At 47.0% G+C, this 25,943-nt stretch overlaps 1 protein-coding gene across 6 annotated transcripts in view; it reads left to right on the top strand.

The window, feature by feature from the left end:
- Positions 1–25,943, top strand: part of ttc14 (tetratricopeptide repeat domain 14) — a 91,760-nt gene that overhangs the window by 36,232 nt on the left and 29,585 nt on the right. For all 6 annotated transcript variants that reach the window (XM_072474197.1, XM_072474201.1, XM_072474199.1 and 3 more), the window contains exons 7-9: positions 1,150–1,221; positions 14,122–14,241; positions 15,746–15,868. In XM_072474197.1, the coding sequence (XP_072330298.1) occupies positions 1,150–1,221; positions 14,122–14,241; positions 15,746–15,868 (315 nt within the window). The remainder of the gene's footprint in view (positions 1–1,149; positions 1,222–14,121; positions 14,242–15,745; positions 15,869–25,943) is intronic.

Raw genomic sequence — 25,943 nt, forward strand, 5'->3', positions numbered from 1 at the left:
AAGGTAGAATATTGGGAACACACGTGATGTTCCTGTAACTGATCATCTAATTTCTAATGTCGGAAAAGAGTCAGTTGGTCGAAAGGAGGATCCAGTGGGTTGCTGGGAGTTTTTTGAATTTTAAAATGTAAAAAATTTGTTTGTCACCAGTTAATAATAATCTTTAATTTCACAAGTAGACTTACATTGACACTGCAATGAAGTTACTGTGAAAAGCCCCGAGTCGCCACATTCCGGCGCCTGTTCGGGTACACAGAGGGAGAATTCAAGAATGTCCAAATCACCTAACAGCATGTCTTTCGGGACTTGTGGGAGGAAACCGGAGCACCCAGAGGAAACCCCCGCAGACACAGGGAGAACGTGCAGACTCTGCACAGTCAGTGACCAAGCCCAGAGAACCTGGTGCTGTGAAGCAACAGTGCCAACCGCTGTGCTACCGTTCTGCCCCTAAAACTGCAATTTGCGTCAAGTCCCAAATTATTCTTACTGTGATATCTAATGTAGAGCTGAAATCGTGAACGGTTTTGGCATCCAGCCTCCTGTACTTGCTGTTTTACTGCAAAGCCAAAATCGTTTAACAGCAGTACAAAATATACAATGGCTTCTGATTTAATGAGTTGTAAAAAAAGAGGCGCCTCATTCTATCCAATCACTGTTCCTACATCATAGTTTTTTTCCAAATGTATTTTATTACAAACATGCATCAAAACAGTTACAGCAAATAAACACCCAGGAAACATACTTCCCAACAATTAACTATACAATCTGTACAGATTGCTATCCCTTTTCACCCTCCCCCACGACGAACAGCCCCTCAAACACGGTCACAAACATCCCCCGCCTTTCCTCAAACCCTCCTGAAGTACCCCTTAACTCATACTTTATCTTCTCTAATCGCAGGAAGTCATACAGGTCACACAACCAAGCCGCTAACCCCGGTGGTGATGTCCTACATAATAGTTTTGCAGAGTTTTTGATTCTCTTATTTGTTTATTTCAAATTTCTTCCATTGATCTGCACTTGAGTTATTTTAGGAGCATTCTTCCAAGTGAATCGGGTTTTTGTCTTTCAAGTGTCAGTTGTACCCTAAAATAATATGGCCATTACGTTCAAGTATGAAGTCTGATGATCCTTTCCTTCTTTTAACAGCAAAAACTTTGTTGGGGATGATTATGCTGCAGCTTTAAGGAAAAAACAGTCAGCATCTTGGGCATTAAAGTGGTACGTATTTGCAATCTGGTTAAGAGCGAAGTCGTAAATATGATGACATTAACCAGTTGATCTTAAAGTATGTAACAAATGATTTGTGGGTCTGATGCCAATGAGATAAACAAAAAAAAATTTTGTAAGTTGTTTGTTTGCAAAATGTACTGGTTGATTACAGCCAGAGATCTACTGAGGAGAACAATTAAACAGGATATTTTGAGTTTTTCCTTGCTGTCATGTTTTTGGATTGCTGCTTATAGACCACCTGAGAGCAAACGTACTGTCCAACTCAACTTGTGTAATATCCTGAATAGGAACAGTGAACTGCAGGCTAGTCTGCCCATTCATGATGTTCCCTATGAAGGAGTACAGTGCAAAACATCTGTTCTCTTTAAAATTTCATGAATCTTTGAATCACTCCTAAAAGCATTTTAAATATTTTATTCAGATGTGACTGCATCTAACTATAAACCCATATATTCAAATGCATACATCGCACTTTTTGAAATTGGAGGGATGGGATAGTCTTTTCATTATTTGATTTGAATTTAATTTACAGATTATAATTTTTAAATTTTAGTTGCATTTTCGTGCTGATCAGAGAGGAAACTATCTGGGAAATAGAACACATTTTTTTCCATTAACTGCATCAAATCTGCGGAATCAAATAAAGCATAGACAGAAATAAAGTAGAATGGTCTCTGCTATATTCCAAACAATGGGCCTTTTTATCATCCTAGGAACACTATCTAATACATTGCCATTTATCACACCAGCAATAATAATAATAATTTTCTGTGTGAGATTGTCAATCTTTCTGATGAATCCTAAGAAGACAGACATATGAGGCAAAGAAAGGCCAAGAAACCCATTCCCTTTGGGGAAGATATTCAATTTACACGATCCTGGAATAGACCTAACCATTTTAATTTCCTGAGCGAAATAATTATGTGATTGTAATTGTGTGGTATTCCAAGATATTACACCCATAGAGTGGAATTTAATGCCCCCTCTAACGCTGAGTTTGTAGGTGGCTGAAGTTTTTAATCTGGAGGGATGTAGCAGAGTGGGGATCCCACCTCTTTCCCTCTGTGCCTGGTTAAGCCTGTGGTGAAAAGGCTCCAGGATGGCTTTCCTGCCTGATGCTAATTGAGGCTCTTAATTGGGCACTTAATGCTCATTTAAAGGCCCCATCCCATTGTCGCTGGTATTCAACCACCAGTGAGTGGGGGAGTCGCCAAGCTGATTTGCTTATGGGCATTGGGGTGTGGCAGATGGAGTGCTGTTCCTCGTTCAAGGGCAGTGTGTGTCTGACCTCGGGACCTGGAATGGCAGGAGCCTGGTAACCATCCCCCTTTTGTCTGATCCATAACCCTTGTCCTGCCTTCTCTCACTTGTGTCCCTTATTGATCTTTGGCCTCTGAATGGGTTTCTAGCAGTAAATACTGCTGCTGACACTGACAGGTAATAGAGAGCTAAATCCCAGGAAGGCCTCGCACTGGCCATTTCTGGCGAGTCTTCTCCAAGGTAGGTGATGTGGGGCTGCCACTGGTTCTTTAGCAGGCAAGCAATACCCCCATCAACATTAAATTCCATCTATTATGTTCACCTTTTAAGTAATTGAATTGCATAAATGCTTTATCTATCTTTTAATAACAAGAAACAATTATGTTCTGTTATACTTCTGATTATCTTCCATCTAGTTCTACACCAAATATTTACGCAGCTCACTTTGTAAGTTAATCAACACAGTGCTAACTGCTTTCGGTCAGTGTTCATTCCACATGTCTGCTTCTTGTCTCAGTCTTGATAATATTCCGGTGACTTTAAATGGGATTTTTTTAACATGAAAATTTAGTCACAACAATTGGAACTAAACTATTATAATTGAAAAAAAATTCAAAAAACTGCAGTAATCTTACATGTAATAAAGCATCAAAACAGATATTGAAGTGTCTGTGATCTAAACTTGAACACTGGGAATTCCGGTGACGATGATATACTGAGCAGACACACATCAGGCAGCTCTCCTCCAGAACATATCCAAATAGGCACTTTTCGCCAAAATTAGCCTGAAACTTCGGTAGCATCTTACCCAGAATTTAAAAAGGGAAATAACAGAATCATCATGTCAGCAAACGGGAGCTCCAGAGGCCGCAGACATGGTAGGAGTGGAGGAAAAGACCACGAACATCGGATGGAGGAATCGGCGTATCCACGAGGCGAGGGGTCCCTGGTCACACCAGAGAGGGGGAGACCGACCCGAACAACAGCCCCCTCCAACCTCGAGATGGGTGGATGATGTTCCTAATGCCATGCAGACGTCGATCTATGGAAGAAAAGTGGAGGCTCGGGGGAAGATGGTCCTTGAGCTGGAGAAGGCACCGACGGACCAGAGCGCCAGGATTGTCGCTTTGGAGGCCGACATCAAAAGGTTAGGAGCAACCCAGGGGAGCTTGAAAGAGAAGGTCGAGGACCAGGAGAATAGGTCCCGTCACTAGAATATTCGAATTGTGGGCCTGCCAGAAGGGATCGAGGACAGGGACCCGACGGGCTATGTGGCCCAAATGTTGGGAAACCTAGTTGGGAGGGGCAGCTTGCCCAACCCACCGGAAATTGACAGTCGTCGTAGTGGATTGTCACATTTGTAGCAGCTCTTAGATAATTTATGAATAGGTAGTAGATTTTGATAACATTCTTATGGTTATCTAACCCACGTTATTGTTTAACAATAAACATTTAACTAGTCACAAACTAGACGTTCTCCAGTGCACTTATTCCAACCGGCCAAGCACCAGAATGTAACATGGTACCAGGATTGGTTTTGAAGATCTAAAAGACAAAAATAACAGCAGAAAGAACAAAAAAATCCATACCACCTAGAGTACGGACAGATATCACTCAATGCACTACTAGGCATCGAAGTAACGGCTCAGACATGTACCTTTTCAAGCGTCGATGATCCCCGATCATATCGTGTTCGGGATTAGCAATGACAAAGTTCGGGAGATAGTGAGGGAGCATGAACTCCAGCTCGACAATGCCAATTCAGATATGCCGAGCCAGATGATTAGCACTCTAAACCTAAAGAAATTTGGCGCGAAGATCAGAGATGCGGCGGCCGCCATTAGTGTTGTAACACACCCCAAGGCAAAACATGGTCCCAGCAGCGGTGGCCATTTTAAATGAGTAATCGATACCACCATTTTGTGGCAACAAGCATTTGCAACAAGCATTTGCAACGGCAATGTCCAGCATTTGGAAAAGTCTGTTCTAAATGTAAAGGCAAGAATCACGCAATGTTTATCGAATAAAAAAATAGGAAATACCTAAATCAATCAACATAATTGATTAGATAAATCTCAAAGACAATTTTTATGGCTCTGATATCTAGTGAAGATGAGCATTGTAATGACATGCAAGTTGAAAAGGCTTCGAAGCAAATTTGCAGTAATAGCAATGCAAATACAAGTGTTCAAGGAGATAACTGGACAGTTCCTCTGACAAACATGATTAACAAACATTAATCAATATTAAACTTAACACGGGAGCAAGAGCCAATCTTTTAAGTTCATTGGATATGCGAAAATGAAAATTAAACCACGTGTTTTAAATAAAACAGTACTTTTGAACGATTGCAACGGCAAAATAATTAATACTCTGGGAGTATGCAAACTAGGGGGCCATATAAAGAATAAGGTGCATAAAGTGAAGTTTTCCATTGTAGAGCCTGAGCGTGAATCATTCCTGGGAATGGAAGCATGTGTTTCACACAAATTAGTAAAAAGAATATACAGTGTTGACTGTGCTGTAACCACGCAAATTACATCAGTGGATTCAATCCTTTAAAGCATTTCCTGAAATATTTCAAGCATTCGGAGTTTTGCCATTCACTTATCGGATCCACTCAAAAGAGAATGCGCAACCAGTCATGCACGCACCAAGGCCAGTACCAGCTCCATCAAAGGAACAACTAAGAAATGAACTAGAGAGAATGACAAATCTGGGGGTAGTAAAATTAATTGAAGAACCAACGGATCGGGTAAATCTGTGATTTGTGTGAAGAAACAAAATCATGACCTGACAATCTGTATGGATCCCAAAGATCTCAATGTAAACATAAAGAGAGAGCATTATCCTATTCTGAAAAGAGAAGAGATTACGTGTGTGATGTCAGGAGCGACATGCTTTAGCAAACCAGATGCATCACCGGGTTTTTGGCAACTCCAGTTGGCTGAGACGAGCACAAAGCTGTGCACCTTTAACACTCCATTTAGGCGATACTGTTTTCTCAGAATGCCATTTGGTATTATTTCAGCATCTGAAATTTTCTATGGAACGCGTAGAAGGAATTCCAGGCATCAGAGTACATCTAGACGATATTATCGTTTGGGGTTCAACAAGAGAAGAGCATGATGAAAGGCTTATCAAAGTGCTGAGACGCATCAAAAAGCATGGTCTGAATTTAAATAAAGCAAAATGACAGTTTTGTGTCGAAAGAATCACGTTCTTGCGAGACAAATTTTCTGCGAGAGGTATATAACCTGACCAAGAGAAGATGAAGGCGATATTAAACATGCCACATCCAACAGACAAAAAGTCCTCAGGATGCTAGTATGATAAATTTTGTAGGAAAATTAATTCCTAATTTATCAGCGAAAAAGACATGCGTGCGGGAAACAGTCAAAAAGGATACAAAAAGGAAAGACATGAGCAAGAGTGGCGAATGTTATAAGAAGCAGCGACAGCAGCTCCAGTGCTGTCATTTTTTGACCCTACAGAGAAGACAAAAATATTCACCGATGCGTCGAAAGTTGGGAGCAGTGTTATTGAAGCAAGGCAATGATGAAAATTGACTTCCAGTTGCCGATGCCTTAAGGTCAATGACTGACACAGCGTAGATAAGCTCAAATAGAAAAAGATTGCTTGAGTTTGACAAATGGATTAAACAAATTCCATGATCACGTATATGGCCTACCGACATTTTTAGTTGAAACTGATCATAGACCACTTGTGGCCATAGTCTAAATGAGATGTCACCAAGAATACAACGCATGATGATGAAGTTACAGAGGTACGACTCCAATCTCATTTATACGCCAGGAAAACATCTCGTAGTAGCTGATGCACCTTCTCGAGCTACGGATAGAAACAAAGAACAATGTATGGATGAGGATGTGCAGGTATACGTGAATCGTGTGACACAATCTCTTCCAGTGTCCGATGAGAAGTCAAAACTAATCAGGGACGAAACCAACTAATCAGGAATGAAATGTTGCAGAGAACCATAACATATCGGAGGGATGGCCAAAAGGATCCTGTTGCAAATATTATAACATTAGATTAAAGCTAAGTGCAGCTAATGATTTTTTATCGGGCAAAATAGGATTGTCATACCACAATCATTATGATCCATGATTCTAAAGAAGATTCATGAGGGGCACTTGCGCATCGAAAAATGCAAACAAAGAGCCAGAGAAACTGTTTACTGGCCAGGCATCAATCAAGATATTCAAATCATGATTGAAAACGGCAACTTATCAGAAATTTCAGTACAAACAATGAAAAATTTCAAAGAACAAATGTAAGTGGGCGAAATAATTATGACTCCATGGCAGAAAGTGGGAATGGATCTGTTCTATCTGGCAGGAAAAGAATACCTGTTGGTGATCAACTATTTTTCGAACTTTCCAGAGATGGTACAGCTAGCAAACTCTAGTAAACTCATCAGCTAGATGTATCATCAAACATACCAAGGACATTTTAGCAGTCATGAATGGACAGTGTTCGCAGAGAGCTATGATTCCGACATATTACTTCGAGTCCTCTTTATCCGCAATCCAATTGGAAGGCTGAAAAAAGTGTTCATATTGTGAAGCAGCTACTCAAAAAAAGCTATGGACAGCCGGTAAGATCCATATCTCGCATGTCATGCGAGAGTACCTTTAAGACATGAATGTTTAAGCAATGTACCTTTAAGAAAACAGTGATGTCAGAGAGTGGGTGGAGCTGGGCTTTAGATCATCCATTTTGCAGTTTAGTTTTGCAGTTTGTAAAGAGCTTGGGGAGTGTCAGTGTGTTTCCAGAGAGCTACAGTTTGGAGGAAAAGAGCTTGGCAGTGTCTGTGTTTGCAGTGAGCAGGATCTCTGCCATGAAAGACTATCTCTGGATCATTTGGGTGATTTAAACTCCATAATAGTAAAGCCTTTAACCTGATGTGACTGTCTCTTGGAAGTTTGAAGGAACATTTTGAGGAATTATTTACTGTTGCAATATTTTCTGAGTTATCTTTGAAGTAAGAGGTGTTAAGAGATCCAATATTTATTTAAGATGTTTAGTTGAGTTCATGGAATAAACATTGTTTTGTGTTTAAAAACCCACATGTCCCTAATTGTAATCCCACACCTACGGAACAAGCCGTGTGCTAGGAAAAGCAACAAATACATTAAAGGGAGAGGTTGGTTGAACTCCATGATACATTTTGGGGTTCTGTAAACGCCTCGCCCATAACACGCATTACTTAGCTATAGAGCAGCACCATTGATTAATGGATTATCACCGTCACAATTGTTGAGGCCATGACAGCTCAGAACAACCTTAACATACAGTCCACAGGAACCAATGAATTGAAAGAAGCTCACATTTCAAAAAAGGAGGCAAAAGAGGTATTATGATGAATCCACAAGATATTGCAACCGTTTAAGGGGCATCTTGACAAATACAAAAATAGGATGGGAATAGAGGGATATGGACCCCGGAAGTCTAGAAGACTTTAGTTTCGACGGGCAGCATGGTTGGCGCAGGCTTGGAGGGCTGAAAGGCCTGTTCCTGTGCTGTACTTTTCTTTGTTCCTTGTTGGCAAAGAATGACAGTCAGGGTAGAAGATCCTGATGGAAATGGATGGTTGAAGTGTGCAACGGTAATACAAGCATCAGGTCCTCAGTCATATATCATTGTCACCGATGACTGGCAAGTTCTAAGAAGAAACAGGAGAGCCTTACTGAATGTTCAGCAACCCTTTGTTTCGGAACCACCAGATGATGTTGAAAGCAATCTCAGGACAACTGAACAAACGCTACCTCAGCATACAGAAACAGAACAAGCTGCAGATGTACAAAACACAGCAAGAACCATCTTCAACAAACGGTTGAAAATCAACCAAACTCGCAAGTTCAACCAATGCTTAGAAGGTTGACAAAACACAGAAGAAAGACAGACAGTTTGAATTTGTGATGCACTGTAAACATGTGAATAGTGGGCGCATTATATATATCATATACATTGTGTATTAAATTCAAATACTGTGTACATATTATGCATTTCCAAAGGAAAGAGGATGTGATATGCATAAGCAATCATGTAAATAGTGATAGATGCGGCCTCCAACCAGCATTTGGCAGTAGAGAACACCCACGGGGCACTTACCTCAGAGAGGCCGGAGATGATCGTTGTAGTGGATTGTCACATTGTAGCTCTGAGATCATTTATAACAGTAGATTTTGATAATTTTCTTATGGTTATCTAACCCACTTTATTGTTTAACAATAAATATTTAACTAGTCCTAAACTAGACGTTCTCTCGTGCACTTATTCTGACTGGCCAAGCACCAGAATGTAACAGGACCCATGGGGACAGTATGTCATGGTCAGCAGTGTCCCAAACGATGCAGTCCTGGTAAACGAGGTAGCCCTGGTAAACGCGTTTGCGCCCAATTGGGACGAAGGATTTCGTAAAGACCATGGCGGAAATCCCCAACATCGACACATACTGACTGATCATGGGAGGGGACTTTAACTGTGTACAGGACCCATTGACGGACCGATCGAACCCCAGAATGGGAGAAAAGACAGGCATGGCCAGGGAACTGGGAGCATTCATGGAGCAGATCGACCCAAGGCAGTTCCTACATCCTGGTGAGAAGGAATTCTCGTTCTTTAAGCCGTTGCACAAGGTTTACACCCGTGTCAACTTCTTTACAGTAGAGAAATTGGTGTTTCCAGAAACAGCAATAGTCCACAATAGTCATCTCTGACCATGCTCCACATTACGAGCCATACCCAGCGACTCGCTTGGAAGTTGGTCATGGACCTTTTAGCCAACGGTGTTTTGTACGGTGAAAACAGCACAGGCCATAGGCAGGTATATAACTAACAACCAGTATGGGGAAGTCTCACCTTCCACATGAGGCACTGAAGGCTGTGATTAGGGGAGAGATTATAGCCTACAAGGCTCGCAGAGACAGGGAAGGGAGGGCGTCTAACTGATCGACTCCATCCTGGAGGCCGACAGAAAATATGCCGAGACGCCGACCGTAGAGCTTCTGGCGGGGAGGAAAAAGCTGCAAATGGACTTTAACCTGCTATCCACCAGGAAGGCAGGGCACCAACTTCGTCAGACAAGAGGGACCTTTTATGAACATGGAGAGAATGCTAACCGCCTGTTGGTTCACCAGATTGGAAAGCGGACAGCCTCGAGGGAAATAGCCCAGATAAAAGACAGCAGAGGCGAACTGGTAGCGAAACCAAAAAAGGCCAACCAAGCATTTGAGGCCGTCTACCGGGGACTGTACACCTCTGAGCCCCCCGATGGGGACTTGGGGATGGACTGGACATGCCAGTCGTGGGGGACGATAGGCGGAGGGAACTGGAAGCAACTTTATCATCATAGAATTTACAGTGCAGAAGGAGGCCATTTGGCCCATCGAGTCTGCACCGGCCCTTGGAAAGAGCATCCCACTCAAGCCCACACTATCCCCATAAACCCAGTAACCCCACCTAACCTATTTGGGCACTAAGGGCAATTTATCACGGCCAATCCACCTAACAGCACATCTTTGGACTGTGGGAGGAAACCGGAGCACCCGGAGGAAACCCACGCACACACTGGGAGGATGTGCAGACTCCGCACAGACAGTGACCCAAGCCGGGAATTGAACCTGAGACCCTGGAGCTGCGAAGCAACTGTGCTAACCACTGTGATGCCGTGCTGCCTGGGAGAGCTCATGGAGAGCATCGATTCAATGCAGATCGGGAAGGCAATGGGAACTGATGGATTCTCTTTTTTAAAAAAATATATTTATTAAAGTTTTTTTTAACACAATTTTTCTCCCTTACAAACAATAACCCCCCCCCCCCCCCCCCCTCGTAACAAAAAAAACCGAGAAATCGCGCAGAGCAAGATATATGCATGGCAAAATTATATATTTACACAGCTTTGTACACTGGCCCTCACTCATAGGTGCCAGTTTCCCAAACCCTTCATTTTATCTCTTGCTCATCCACGCTCCCAGGCAGTCCCCCCCCCAGGGTGGCTGCTGCTGCTGACCGACCTTCCTCTAACGCTCCGCGAGATAGTCTAGGAACGGTTGCCACCGCCTGTAGAACCCCTGCGCAGACCCTCTCAAGGCGAACTTAATCCTCTCCAACTTTATGAACCCAGCCGTATCATTTATCCAGGCCTCCAGGCTGGGGGGCTTCGCCTCCTTCCACATTAGCAAGATCCTTCGCCGGGCTACTAGGGACGCAAAGGCCAGAATGCCGGCCTCTTTCACCTCCTGCACTCCCGGTTCGTCCACTACTCCAAATATTGCTAGCCCCCAGCTTGGCTTGACCCGGACTTTCACCACCTGAGATATTGCTCCCGCCTCTGCAGAACCCCTCCAGTGCCGGGCATGACCAAAACATATGGACATGGTTCGCCGGGCTCCCTGAGCACCTTCCACATCTGTCCTCTACCCCAAAGAACCTACTCAACCTCGCCCCCGTCAAGTGCGCTCTGTGGACCACCTTAAATTGTATCAGGCTGAGCCTGGCACACGAGGAGGAGGAATTAACCCTACCTAGGGCATCAGCCCACAGACCTTCCTCAATCTCCACCCCCAGCTCCTCCTCCCATTTACCCTTCAACTCTTCTACCAGCGCTTCCCCCTCTTCTTTCAACTCCTGGTGTATTTCCGACACCTTGCCCTCCCCGACCCATACACCCGAGATCACCCTATCTTGAACTTCTTGTGCCGGGAGCAACGGGAATTCCCTCACCTGTCGCCTCACAAAAGCCCTCACCTGCATATATCTGAAGGCATTTCCCGGGGGTAACTCTAATTTCTCCTCCAGTGCCCCTCGGCTCGCAAACGTCCCATCGATGAACAGGTCCCTCATTCTTCCAATCCCCGCCCGATGCCAGCTCTGGAACCCCTCCCCGTCCATCTTCCCCGGGACAAACCGGTGGTTACCCCTGATCGGGGACCACACCGATGCTCCCATTGCACCCCGGTGCCGTCTCCACTGGCCCCAGATCCTTAGCGTTGCCGCCACCACCGGGCTCGTGGTATACTTTGTCGGCGAGAGCGGCAGCGGTGCCGTCACCAACACCCCCAGGCTCGTTCCTTTACAGGACGCCATCTCCATCCTCTTCCATGCCGCCCCCTCTCCCTGGAACTGATGGATTCTCGATGGACGTCTATAAAATATTCACACCAGCTGTGTCTCCACATCTACGGGAGATGTTCGCAAACTATCTAGCTATGGGGCTCCCTGCCTCCTGTGCTAACACAGGCCACCATATCGCTGATACCCAAAAAAGGCAAAGACCCGTAATGCAGATCACATAGACCCATTTTGCTGCTTAACGTTTTTGTGAAAATGCTCGCGAAAGTCCTGGCCAAGAGACTGGAGAGTTGCGTACCAGAAATGGTCTCCGAGGACCAGCCGGGCTTTGTCAAGGGTCGACAGCTAATTGCAAATATCAGACGGCTGTTGAATGTGATACTAACCCCATCTAGGGAGAGAACACCAGAGGTGGACGTCTCCCTGGATGCTGAAAAGGCCTTCGACAGAGTCGAATGGAGGTACCTCATTGATGTACTGGAGCGGTTTGGGATAGAGACGGAGTTTACAATGCCCCCAAGGCGAGCATTTGGACCAACACCACCAGCTGTGAATACAACTGCACAGAGGCACCAGGCAGGGATGCCAGCTGTCTCGCCCTGGTACTTGAACCCCTGACGATCGTGCTGCGAGATGCAAAAGGCTAGAAGGATATCCGAAGAGGAGGCAGAGAGCACAATGTCTCCCGGATGACCTGCTCCTCTACATTTCGGACCCGTGGAACAGCATGATGGAAATCATGAGGCTTCTGGAAGAGTTTGGGGCCTTCTCGGGCTACAAACTCAACTTGGGCAAGAGCGAGATGTTCCCAGTGAACCCAACAAGGGAGGGTCTACCATTCAAACTAGTCCAAAACACATTCTGCTACCTGGGGATTCAGATAGCCCAAGACTGGACACAGATCCACAAATGGATTTGACCAGTCTGGCGGAGGATGTTAAAAACGACCTACAGAGATGCGATGCACTTCCGCTTCCCCTGGCAGGGAGGATGCAGATGATCAAGGTGAAATGTACTGCCGAGGTTCCATCTTCCTGTTCAGATCCATGCTGATACAAAGATACATAGAAGATAGGAGGAGGCCTTTTGGCCCTTCGAGCCTGCACCGCCATTCATCACAATCATGGCTGATCATCCAACTCCAGGATCTTCATCCCCAAGGCCTTTTTCTAAGAAATAGACAAAATTATTATTATTGTGTGTGAGTGCCTGTGTCCACACCCACCCTGGACAAGCTGTCAGAACGACTGAAGCTACTGACCGGATGGGACGATGGGTACCCTAGGACCCCAAGAGAGTCAATGCTGGAGGAACTGCTAGAGTTGAACGGTATGGAGAATTTGGAGCGAACCACTGAGTAGGGCCAACTCCACCTCCTCCTGCGCAAGGCGCCTCATGCAGTTCAAAGTGGTGCACAGAGCGCACTTAACCACAACCAGAATGAACAGATTTATCCCGGGGGTGGAGGATAAGTGTGAACGGTGCTAGGGAGGCTCGGCCAACCATGTTCTGGGCATGTCCCAGACTTGTCGGCTTCTGGACAGCCTTCTTCGAAGCGATGTCCAAGGTTGTGGGGTGAGGGTGGAGCAGTGCCCAAGAGTGGCAGTCTTTGGGATAGCGGACCAGCCAGAAGTTGATATGGGGACGAGGGCAACGCTTTTGCGTTTGCTTCCCGAATCGTATGCCAGAGAATCCTGCTTGGCTGGCGATGAGCACCACCCACAGCTGCGGATTGGCTGGCAGACCTGTCATAATTTCTCTTATCTGGAAAAGATCAAATACACCATCTGAGGGTCGGACAAGGGCTTCCACAAAGCATGGGGGCCATTCATCAGCCTGTTCGAAGGTGTGTTCGAGGCCAGTGCTGGATGGGAAGGGAGGGGAACGGGTTGGGGGGGGCATTGAGGGCAGACAGGACCACATGGAGCAGATGGGAACAAAGAGGGGGGGCAGCAAGGGAAGGGGTCAGGGAAAGAGGCCAGAACCCCTACCCCCCCCCCCCCCCCCAACAAAGTCATTGGAGCAACAGTAACAAAACTGTGCATAGGAACCGTCTCGCTCACCTATTGTACGGTGTACAGATGTAAAAATTCAACAAAAATATTTTGAAGTAAAATAAAAAGAACGGGGGTTGGGGGAGGGGTAAGGGAGGTAGGGACTTTGGGGTTACCTCCAATGTTTAGCTTTTGTAAATCGTATCCGATCTACACCGGTGTGTTTATTTAGCATTGTATAATATGAAAAACCTGAATAAAAACATTTTCAAAAAGAAAAATGAACTTGAACACTGAAGAGCTGCACTATTCAAAGTTCAGCCATTTCACAAAATACACTAAATATGGTTTGATTCCTGATGGCAACATAAATATTCACAAAACAGTTGTCTCTGTGGCTGGCCATTTTCTTGGCAGGTGAAATGCATCAGCATAATCAGGGAAAGCTATTTGAGTTTTACGTGAAACATTTTGAAGAAATAAGTTGAATGAATTTTTGATTCTGTACTGACTTGCATTTGTCCTTTTCCCACAGTGTCAAGGCTGGGGTGGAACATTTTAAAGCAGGACGTCATGTAGATGCTATGAATGAATACAACAAAGCTCTGGAAATTGACAGTAATAATGTTGAAGCTCTTGTGGCTCGTGGTGCTCTGTAAGTATGTGATAGGTTATACACTATTACATATAAGATCCAAAGAGGACTTGACAGGGTAGATGCTGAGAGAATGTTTCCCCTCATGGGGCACACAGTTTAAAAAAAAAAGTAGGAGTCTTCTATTTAAGACTGAGATAAGGAGAAATTTATTTCTCTCTTGAGGGTTTTTAGCCGTTGGAATTATAAGACCTTAAGACAGAGGAGCAGAATTAGGCCACTCGGCCCATCGAGTTTGCTTCGCCATTCAATCATGGCTGATATTTTTCTCAATCCCCATTCTCCTGCCTTTTCCCCATAACCCCTGATCCTCTTATTAATCAAGAACCTATCTATCTCTGTCTTAAAGACACTCAGTGATTTGGTCTCCACAGCATTCTGTGGCAAAGAGGTCCACATATTCACCACCCTCTGGCTGAAGAAATTCCTCCTCATCTCTGTTTTAAAGGATCGTCCTTTTAGTCTGAAATTGTTCTCCTACCCAGAGAATAGTGGAAACTGGGTCATTGAAAGATCAAAAATAACTAACAAGTGAGTTGAGGGTTATAGGGGCAGATAGGAAAGTGAAGTTGAGGCCACAATCAGATCAACCATAATCTTACTGAATGGCAGAGCAGGCTCGAGGTACCGGATGGCTTCCTACTGCTACTAATTATTTTATTCTTGTGAATGTTTGTCCGTACTGCTCTTAATGCTGTTAAATCTTTTTAGGAGTCACAGATATAGGTCCTCTGGTAGTTCAAAGGATAAATATACCATGTGGTGTGGTGGGAAACCATGCAAATCATAAAAGAACCATATCTTATCCCTGGTCTGTGCTGAGTTAGTTATCCCCCAATCAGAATAACATTGCAGGAGTTTTGCAATTAGCAATGGGGTCCCTGTTTTGGAGGGGCCGGAATTTCTGGTACTAATTGCTACTTCACGATTCTTTTTTGGAGCATGTACAATGAGTGAAAATAAAATGTTCTTCAGTTGTAATAATTCCATTGTTCTATAGTCCACTGGCGCTTGCTGTTCGTGCTTTTTAGTTGAATGGTCAGCTGGTTGAAGAAAGTCTGCCATAAGATATACAGCCACACCTAGTATGAATAGCCCTCCAAGTGAGGAAGGGTAGGGAAGAAAAACAAATCACAATTGTGCATATAGTTTGGTTCTGGTATTTCTACAATGGTGGTGAGACAAATCATGTTGTGAGCGGCATTGCGATTCCTTTCCCAATGTTTACAACTTTTGGAGAATAATTCTTTTGATTTATGCATAATGCTGTCATGCATTTCATTCGAGCTTTGATGGCAGGAATTTACTATTTAATTTAAAGTAAGTTTTGGTTAAACCCCTCCCAGGAGAAACTATGCTGCGTGGCTCATGTTAATTTGGATCGTCCAAATAACTGCCTTTTATTTCTCAAAACATTTCAATTTGAGATGAGATTAGTGATTAATTCATCAATTAATGCACATCTACATGATCTTGTTAACAATTCTTTCCCTTTTTGTTTTAGCTATGCAACAAAAGGAAGTCTAAACAAAGCTATTTCTGACTTTGATTTGGCTTTGGAGACGTGTCCAACACACAGGAATGCAAAGAAATATCTCTGTCAAACTCTAGTGGAAAGAGGAGGCCAGTAAGTGCGGAATGCATCGAATGGTTGTATTTAATAAACAAATTTATTCATGAATTTACATGGCATTGTAGACGAGGAGTCAAAACCTACACTTCCGAGTAATTTGCTTTTATTTTACTTCTGACATGAAATGAAGTGAAAATCGCTTATTGTCACAAGTAGGCTTCAAATGAAGTTACTGTGAAAAGCCCCCAGTCACCACATTCCGGCGCCTGTACGGGGAGGCTGGTACGGGAATTGAACCATGCTGCTGGCCTGCCTTGGTCTGCTTTCAAAGCCAGCGATTTAGCCCTGTGCTAAACAGCCTCTCCATGAAGGGTGTTTGAGGACAGGGTGAGTTAATTTGACTATAGCACAGGCATGTAATTACTTTCCATTTAATGTCATTCATTCTGTACTTCTATTTTATAAAGTACAGCTATTTTATAAAGTACAGCGATTTTATAATTTTCTTAGTTAAGCAGCAACGGTTCAGCCAGTTTGATAGACAGAAAAGTAGAATTTTTTCCAGCATTGGTGCTTTTCTGCCTAATTAGTTTGGACGTGTGTGTGTGTGTGTGTATGTGTGTGTGTGTGTGTGTGTGTGTGTGTGTGTGTGATATATATATTAAAAATGGGGATTACGGTACCATCATGGTTGGAGGGTGTAATCGGTGAAACAAATTTGCATTAGCAGTTTCTATTATGACTGTTGGTGGATGAATTTATAATGGTAGAAGTTGGCACCAGAAAACTTTAAAATTTGAGCATTCAGTTTGTGGCATGGTCAAGAAAGTTATGATTTGAATAATTAGCAAATGGGACTAATTTCCTCACAACCATTTGTTGGTTGTTTAATCCTGGAAATGAAAACAATGGAATCATTCATCAGATCTGTTCTATGCTACTCTATTTGTGAATTACCTTCTTTCCCATGATTATGTATGCCGTAAAGAAAGTTATAACATGCAATTACATACTCCTTGGTATCTTGCCATTCATCTATATTTTTCATGATATAAAGGGCACAATTCTCCAGAAAAATATCTCCAGTTTTGGCGGGTTTTTCAGGGAGTTTCCCGCTGGCTCTGTCGGCGAGTTCCCCACCGCTATTCAATGATACTTAGTAATTTTTGGGGGCCCTGGGGAGTTTCTCATCGGTTTAGCCTGCACTTGAGCACTGAGAGCTGAACTGTGAGATCGGCCCGCCATTTTGGAAGGGTGCCTCGATCTCTAAGTGAGCATCCCCCACCCATAGTCAATGTCACCCCCCACACAAATGGGCACTACCCCACACCACTCAAGTAAGGACACCCCCCCCCCCCCCAACCTACGGGAGGCTCCTACGTACCTGCCCTGCACACTCCCACCCTCCAAAGACCCCCTGCACCCTCATTTCATGGGGAGCCCCCCCCCCCCCTCGGCCCTGAACAGTGGCAACCTGGCACCTGGGCACCCTTGCACTAACATCCAGCCAGTGCTCCTGCTGACTTGGCAGTGCCACCTGGGCACCATGGCAGTGCCAAGGTGCTGTTTCAGGGGACCACCCTGAACTTACCCTGACCACCCAGGGAACTCTGACGGCACGTTCAGCCTGGTCCATATTTGTGGACCATCACTGACCCACGGCCGGCTGCAGCCTCCCTCGGGAGGCCAGAGAAACGAGGGAGGCTGGTGGATCCCGGGCAGGTAGGTTGTAAGTAGATTTACCACCTACTTCTGAGTGTGTCATTTGGTTCCGTTCCTTTTGGATGGAGATCTGACTCCGATATCGCGCGGGACTTGGGTGAATCCCACGAGGCGCGGAGGCCTGGTGGAGGTCTCCTGGGATTCTCTGGCTGTGTTGTGCTCTCACTTGAGCGCAGCATGGCAAGAGAATCATGCCCAATGTGTTGAACAATCCAATGGTTACCATTTTTGTTCAAGGTTGTGTCAGATTTTTTTGCTTTGAAGTAATAATTAAGAAGGGAAGAAAAGAAGGAAATCAAATGTAGATGAAAAAGTAAGACAAAGGGCGTAACAGTTTATTCTTCGAGTAAGGGCCACTAATTGTTGACTCTGTTTGAGGTGTTGCGAAGGAGAATGCATTGGGGAGCTGTTGTCTTCTAGGGTTTTGTTTAATTCAAAAAAGGTGCGATGCCTGGACACGTTTCTTTTGCCTGTCGAGGACGGGTCACAATTGGCAGAGTATTGACTGCACTCAACCAGCCTGTGCTTGCAAAACTCAGTGTGATTCTCAAACTCAGCCGCGCTTGCTGAGCAATCCTAAATGTGCTAAGAATGACACTAACAGCAGATTTAAAATCAGCCGGGCACGTAATGTGGTTCATTTGCATTTACTCGAAGCTAGATATATTTATACACAAGGGCCGGTCTGTCACAGGCAAAAGGTACATGTCTAGGCATCGAGACCTTTTGAATTAAGCAGAAGCTTGGGGGACAATAGTTTCCTGATACATTTTCCATGGCAACCCCTTGATCAACCAGAGTCAACTTCCCAACCACTCAGCACTCTTTTCACTTGGTGCCCCCTCTGAAATTTGGCATTCTTGCACCTGTCCTGATGAGTACAAGATGAGCAGCTACAGCATCAATACTGAAGTTCTGTCCCACCAAGCGACTAAACTAAATGTTGTGCGTTGCACTCGTCTTCTATATGCTGTTTTTCTTGCTCACTGACTCAGTGCATCTCTTGATCTTCCTGCTCGATAATATCAAGTTCTGTTTCCACATCTACCATGCATATTTGAGGATTTCCAGACACATGAACCAGCTCCCGACCTACCTGGACCTGCTGCATGGCTGTGACCTGGAGTTTTACTGCAACAACCTGGACTCTTGCTAGCTATCTGGATATGACCAACTTTCCCGCAAGCATGATAGTTTGACTGGACGCAGGAGCATGAAATTTCTGACTCTGTGAACCTGGCTGTCGTGACATGGATCTTGCTGAAATCCAGTGGACCTCCCATGACGTCACAATACCCTGGACATGACATCTGCGAACCCTTGCCAGTATCCCCTCATTTTTGGGCATGCCCAGAACATGTGGACATGGTTCGCTGGTCCACCCGCACACCTGACACACTTGTGTTCCACCCCAAAAAATCTACTGATCCGGGCCGCTGTCATGTGTGTCCGGTGCACCACCTTAAATTGGATTAAGCTGAGCCTTGCGCATGTAGCGGTCGCATGGACGCTGCTCAGCGCCTCCGCCCATAGGCTGTCCTCCATCTCACCCCCCAGTTCCTTTTCCCACTTACGCTTCAGCTCTTCTATATGCGTCTCCGCCCCATTAATTCTTTTGTAGATGGCCGAGACACTCCCCTCCCCCACCCATTCCCTAGACACTACCCTATCTTGAATCCTTAGTGGCAGGAGTGGGAAGGATGATGCCTGCCTGCGCAGAAAGTCCCGCACCTGAAGATATCTAAAATCATTCCCTGCTGCCAACCCGAACTTCTCCTCCAGCGTCCTCAAGCTGGGGAAGCTCCCTTCCAGAAACAGGACCCCATCTTCTCAATTCCCGCCCTTTGCCATACCCGAAATCCCCATCTAGACTCCCAGGAGCGAACCGTTGGTTGTCACATATTGGGGACCAAACTGATGCACCCACTGCACCAACGCACCTCCTCCACTGACCCCAGATCCTCCGGGCCGCCACCACCAAGGGACTGGTAAAATATCTCGCCGGCGGGAACGGCAACGGTGCCATTATCAGCGCCCCCAAGCTGCTGCTCCTGCATGAGGCTGCCTCCATTCACTCCCAAGCCGCCCCCGTCCCCACTACCCACTTATCATCGCAATATTGGCCGACCAGTAATAATTACTAAAATTTGACAGCGCAAGCCCCCCCACCCAACCGATTCCTCTCGAGCATCACTTTTTTCACCAGTGGGTATGTACCCGCCCAAAATAATTTTGTTCATCCTCTTAAAAAAGGACCGCGGGATGAAAATCGGGAGGCATTGGAACAGAAATGAAAATCTCGGCAATATCGTCATTTAAAAAAAAAAAATGTATTTTATTCAACTTTTTCGGCCATACAAAACTGTACAAAGGTTTTTCCCCTTTTTACAACAGCAAAACAATATAAATAACCGTGACCGTATTTTAACAAATAAATGAATAATATATAAACTTAAATGGCAACTGCCATAACAAAAATAATAGCTCTCCCAAATAATAAAATCAGCAATTCAATATACGTAACCAAGTACCAATATCTTTACAAAAACACCCCTGAGGATCCACCTGAACCCCCCCCCCCCCCCCCTCTGGGTTGCTGCTGTTACCTTCCCATTTCCTTTATCGTTCTGCGAGGTAGTTAATGAACGGTTGCCACCGCCTGGTGAACCCCTGAGCCGAACCCCTTAGTGCAAACTTTATCCGTTCCAGTTTTATAAACCCTGCCATGTCATTTATCCAGGTCTCCACGCCCGGAGGCTTGGCTTCCTTTCACATAAGCAGTATCCTTCGCCGGGCTACTAGGGACGCAAAGGCCAAAACATCAGCCTCTCTCGCCTCCTGCACTCTCGGCTCTTCTGCAACCCCGAATATAGCCAGCCCCCAGCCAGGCTCGACCCGGACCCCCACCACTTTTGAAAGCACCTTTGCCACCCCCACCCAGAACCCCTGCAGTGCCGGGCATGACCAAAACATGTGGGTGTGGTTTGCTGGGCTTCTCGAGCATCTCCCACACCTATCCTCTACCCCGAAAAATTTACTGAGCCTTGCTCCAGTCATATGCGCCCTATGTAGAACCTTGAATTGTATCGGGCTTGGCCTGGCGCACGAGGACGACGAGTTTACCCTACGTAGGGCATCTGCCCACAGCCCCTCTTTAATCTCTTCCCCCAGCTCTTCTTCCCATTTTCCCTTCAGCTCATCCACCATGTTCTCCCCCTCGTCTCTCATTTCCCTGTATATATCTGACACCCTACCATCCCCCACCCATGTCCCTGAGATCACTCTATCCTGAATCTCCTGCGTCGGGAGCTGCGGGAATTCCCTCACCTGTTGCCTCGCAAAAGCCCTCAGTTGCATGTATCGAAATTCATTCCCTTGGGGCAACCCATATTTTTCCGTCACGCTCCCAGACTCGCAAACGACCGTCCAGGAACAGATCCCTCAGTTGCACAATCCCAGCTCTCTGCCATGCTCCAAATCCCCCATCTATTCTCCCCGGGACAAACCTATGATTATTTCTTATCGGGGACCGCACCGAGGCTCTCGTCATTCCCCTATGCCGTCTCCACTGCCCCCAAATTTTCAGTGTTGCCACCACCACTGGACTTGTGGTGTATTTCTTCGGGGAGAACGGCAGCGGTGCTGTCACCAGTGCTTGTAGGCTGGTTCCTTTGCAGGACGCCATCTCCAATCTCTTCCACGCCGCTCCCTCCCCTTCTCCCATCCACTTACACACCATTGGGACATTGGCGGCCCAATAGTACTCACTTAAGCTCGGTAGTGCCAGTCCCCCCCTCTCCCTGCTACGCTGCAAGAACCCCCTCCTCACTCTCGGGGTCTTCCCAGCCCACACAAAACTCATAACGCTTTTCTCGATCTTCTTGAAAAAAGCCTTCGTGACCATCACCGGGAGGCACTGAAACACAAAAAGGAATCTCGGGAGGACTACCATTTTGACCGCCTGCACCCTCCCCACCAGTGACAGGGGCACCATGTCCCATCTCTTAAAATCCTCCTCCATCTGTTCCACCAATCGTGTTAAATTAAGCCTATGTAAGGTTCCCCAACTCCTGGCTATCTGGATCCCCAAGTACCGGAAATCCCTTGCTACCCTCCTCAGCGGTAAATCCTCTATTCCCCTACTCTGTTCCCCCGGATGTACCACAAACAACTCACTCTCCCCCATGTTCAATTTGTACCCCGAGAATTCCCCAACCTCCCCGAGCGTCTGCATTATCTCAGGCATCCCCTCCACCGGGTCCGCAACATAGAGCAATAAATCATCTGCATACAATGATACCCGGTGTTCTTCTCCTCCCCTGAGTACTCCCCTCCACTTCCTGGAGCCCCTCAGTGCTATGGCCAGGGGCTCAATTACTGATGCAAACAGTAACGGAGACAGGGGACACCCCTGCCTCGTCCCTCTATAAAGACGGTAGTAGTCAGACCTCTGCCTGTTCGTGATCACATTTGCCACCGGGGCCCTATATAGCAGCTGTACCCATCCAATGAACCCTTCACCGAAACCAAATCTCCTCAACACTTCCCACAGGTAGTCCCACTCGTCCCTGTCAAATGCTTTCTCGGCATCCATCGCCACCACTATCTCCGCCTCCCCCTCTGGTGGGGGCATCATCATCACCCCTAGCAGCCTCCGTATGTTCGTGTTCAGCTGTCTCTCCTTAACGAACCCAGTTTGATCCTCATGGACCACCCCCGGGACACAATCCTCTATTTCCTATAAAATTTCACCGGGAACCCATCCGGTCCCGGGGCCTTCCCCGCCTGCATGCTCCCAATCCCCTTTACCACCTCCTCCACATCAATCTGTGCTCCCAGTCCCGCCCTCTCCTGCTCCTCCACCTTCGGGAATTTCAGCTGATCCAGGAAATGCATCATTCCCTCCTTCCCTTCCGGGGGCTGAGCCTTATACAACCTCTCATAGAATGTCTCAAACACCCCATTCACTCTCTCCGCTCCCCGTTCCATCTCTCCCTCCTCATCCCTCACCCCACCTATCTCCCTCGCCGCTCCCCTCTTCCTCAATTGTTGGGCCAGTAACCGACTCGCCTTCTCTCCATATTCATACTGCACTCCCTGTGCCCTCCTCCACTGTGCCTCTGCCTTACCCGTGGTCAGCAGGTCAAATTCCACATGTAACCTTTGTCTTTCCCTGTACAGTCCCTCCCCCGGTGCCTCTGCATATTGCCTGTCCACCCTCAGAAGTTCTCTCAGCAATCGCTCCCTTTCTTTACTCTCTTGCTTCCCTTTGTGTGCCCTTATGGATATCAGTTCCCCTCTGACCATCGCCTTCAACGCCTCCCAGACCACTCCCACCTGAACCTCTCCATTGTCATTAAACTCCAAGTACCTTTCGATACACCCCCTCACCCTTAAACATATCCCCTCATCCGCCAACAGGCCCATATCCATTCTCCAGAGTGGGTGCTGTTCCTTTTCCTCTCCTACCTCCAGATCTACCCAGTGTGGAGCGTGGTCCGAGATGGCTATGGCCGTGTACTCCGTCCCTGTCACCTTCGGAATCAGTGCCCTTCCCAGGACAAAAAAGTCTATCCGTGAATATACCTTGCGAACATGGGAGAAGAATGAGAACTCCTTACTCCTAGGTCTGATAAATCTCCAAGGGTCTACTCCTCCCATCTGCTCCATGACGTCCTTAAGCGCCTTCGACCGGTCCTGGACCTCGACCGGTCCAGCCCTGGATCAAGCACTGTATTGAAATCTCCCCTCATTACCAACTTTCCCGCCTCCAGGTCTGGGATACGCCCCAACATAAGCCTCATGAAGTTTGCATCATCCCAGTTCGGGGCGTACACGTTCACCAGAACCACCGCCTCCCCTTGCAGTCTGCCACTCACCATCACGTATCTACCCCCACTATCCGCCACTATGGTCTTTGCCTCAAACAGTACCCGTTTCCCCACTAGAATAGCTGCCCCCCTATTCTTCACATCCAAACCCGAATGAAACACCTGTCCCACCCATCCTTTACGTAGTCTGACCTGATCTGTCAATTTCAGGTGCGTCTCCTGCAACATAACCACATCTGCCTTTAATTTCTTTAGGTGTGCGAGTACCCGCGCCCTTTTAATCGGCTCATTCAGCCTTCTCACGTTCCACGTGATCAACCGGGTTGGGGGGCTCTTTACCCCCCCCCCCCCCCCCCCTTGTCGACTAGCCATCCCCTTTTTTACCCCAGCTCCTCACCCGGTTCCCACGTGCCCGTATATCCCACCGACGTTGCCCTCCCGCCTCGACCACCCTGCCCCCTAACAGCTCCCCTTCCCCTTAGCAGCAGCAACCCAGTTAGCTCCCTCCCCAACCCCCCCTCCGCTAGATCCCCCTCTAGCGTAATTACACCCCCCATGTTGCTCCCAGAAGTCAGCGAACTCTGGCTGACCTCGGCTTCCCCGTTTGCCCTCGGCCTCTCACTGTGCGAGGCCCCCACCTTCGTGCGTCCCTGTTCCTGCCATCCCCCCCCCCCCCCCCCCCCCCCAAACGAGGGGAAAGAGAGAAAATTTACAGGATTAAAGAGTTAACAATTGAAAAATCATCCCCCCCCCCCCTTCCTCGTCCCACATAGTCACCCCACCACTTTGTCCCAGAAGCTCTTTCTCTCGCCAGACTATTCCAGCTTCTCGTCCACTATGAATGTCCACGCCTCTTCTGCCGTCTCAAAGTAGTGGTGCTTCCCTTGGTATGTGACCCACAGTCTTGCCGGTTGCAGCATTCCAAATTTCACCTTTTTGTGAAGCACCGCCTTAGCCCGATTGAAACTTGCCCTCCTTCTTGCCACCTCCGCACTCCAATCCTGGTAAACGCGGATCACCGCGTTCTCCCATCTGCAGCTCCGAATTTTCTTCGCCCATCTTCGGACCATATCTCTGTCATTATAGCGGTGAAACCTCACCACTATGGCTCGAGGTATTTCTCCTGCCCTTGGTCTTCGCGCCATAACTCGATAAGCTCCCTCCACCTCCAAAGGGCCCGTCGGGGTCTCCGATCCCATTAGCGAGTGAAGCATCGTGCTCACAAATGCCCCGACGTCCGCCCCCTCTTTGCCCTCGGGAAGACCTAAGACTCTTAGATTTTTCCTCCTTGAATTATTCTCCAGGGCTTCCAACCTCTCCACACACCTCTTGTGCTGCGTCTCTGTCTTCACCACCAGGCCCTGAATTTCATCTTCATTTTCAGCAGCCTTTGCCTTCACGACCCGAAGCTCCAGCTCCTGGGTCCTCTGCGCCTCCTTTAGCCCTTCAATCGCCTGTAGCATCGGGGCCAACACCTCCTTCTTCAGCTCTTCCACACAGCGCCGCAAGAACTCTTGTTGCTCCGGGCGCCATATCGAACGGCCACCTTCCGACGCCATCTTGCTTCGAGCTTCCCTTCCTTGCCGCTGCTCCGAAGGATCCACTGCAATCCTGCCGCTATCCTCTCCTTTTTCCATCAGTATCCGGGGGGGATTCCCTTCTATTTCACCGCACAGTGATTTTGGCCGTTTAAAATTGCCGTTGGGGCTCTTATCAAGAGCCCAAAAGTCCGTTCCAACGGGAGCTGCCGAAACGTGCGACTTAGCTGGTCATCACCGCACCCGGAAGTCGCAATATCGTCATCTTAACCGACTGCACCCTACCCGCCAGTGACAGCGAGAGCGCATCCCATCTCCGAAACTCGCCCCTCATCTGCTCAACCAGCCGGGACAAGTTCAACTTGTGTAACCGGCCCCAGTCGCGTGCCACTTGTATGCCCAGATATCTAAAATTGTCTCCCACTAACCTGAATGGTAACTCCCCCAGCTGGCCCTCCTGACCTCTTGCCTGGACTACAAACATCTCCCTCTTTGTCATATTCAATTTGTACCCTGAAATCTGGCCGAATCGCCATAATCTCTTTCATCCCTGCCCTGGATCTGCAACATTTAGGAGTAAGTCATCCGCATACAGTGATACCCTATGCTCCACCCCCCTAACCAGCCCTTTCCAGCCCCCTAGAAGCTCTCAGAGCAATTGCCAGCGGCTCTATGGCTAACGCAAACAGCAGTGGGGACAGGGGACATCCCTGTCTTGTCCACCGGTGTAGCCAACAATAGTCCGCGGTTGTCTTATTCGTCCTTGCACTGGCTGCCGGGGCCTGGTACGACAGGCTGACCCAGTTGATAAAGCCCCTACCAAACCCAAACCGTCCCAGCACCTCCCATAGTCCCACTTTACCCGGTCAAACGCCTTCTCCGCGTCCATGGCCACAACTACCTCAACTTCGCTCCTCTCCGGGGGCATCATAATCACATTAAGCAGCCGCCTTATCTTGGCTACCAACTGCCTACTCTTGACAAATCCGGTTTGGTCCTTCATAATCACCTCCAGCACACAATCTTCAATCCTGGAGG

The sequence above is a fragment of the Scyliorhinus torazame genome, chromosome 14, assembly GCF_047496885.1.
Source record: "Scyliorhinus torazame isolate Kashiwa2021f chromosome 14, sScyTor2.1, whole genome shotgun sequence".
Lineage (NCBI taxonomy): Eukaryota > Metazoa > Chordata > Chondrichthyes > Carcharhiniformes > Scyliorhinidae > Scyliorhinus > Scyliorhinus torazame.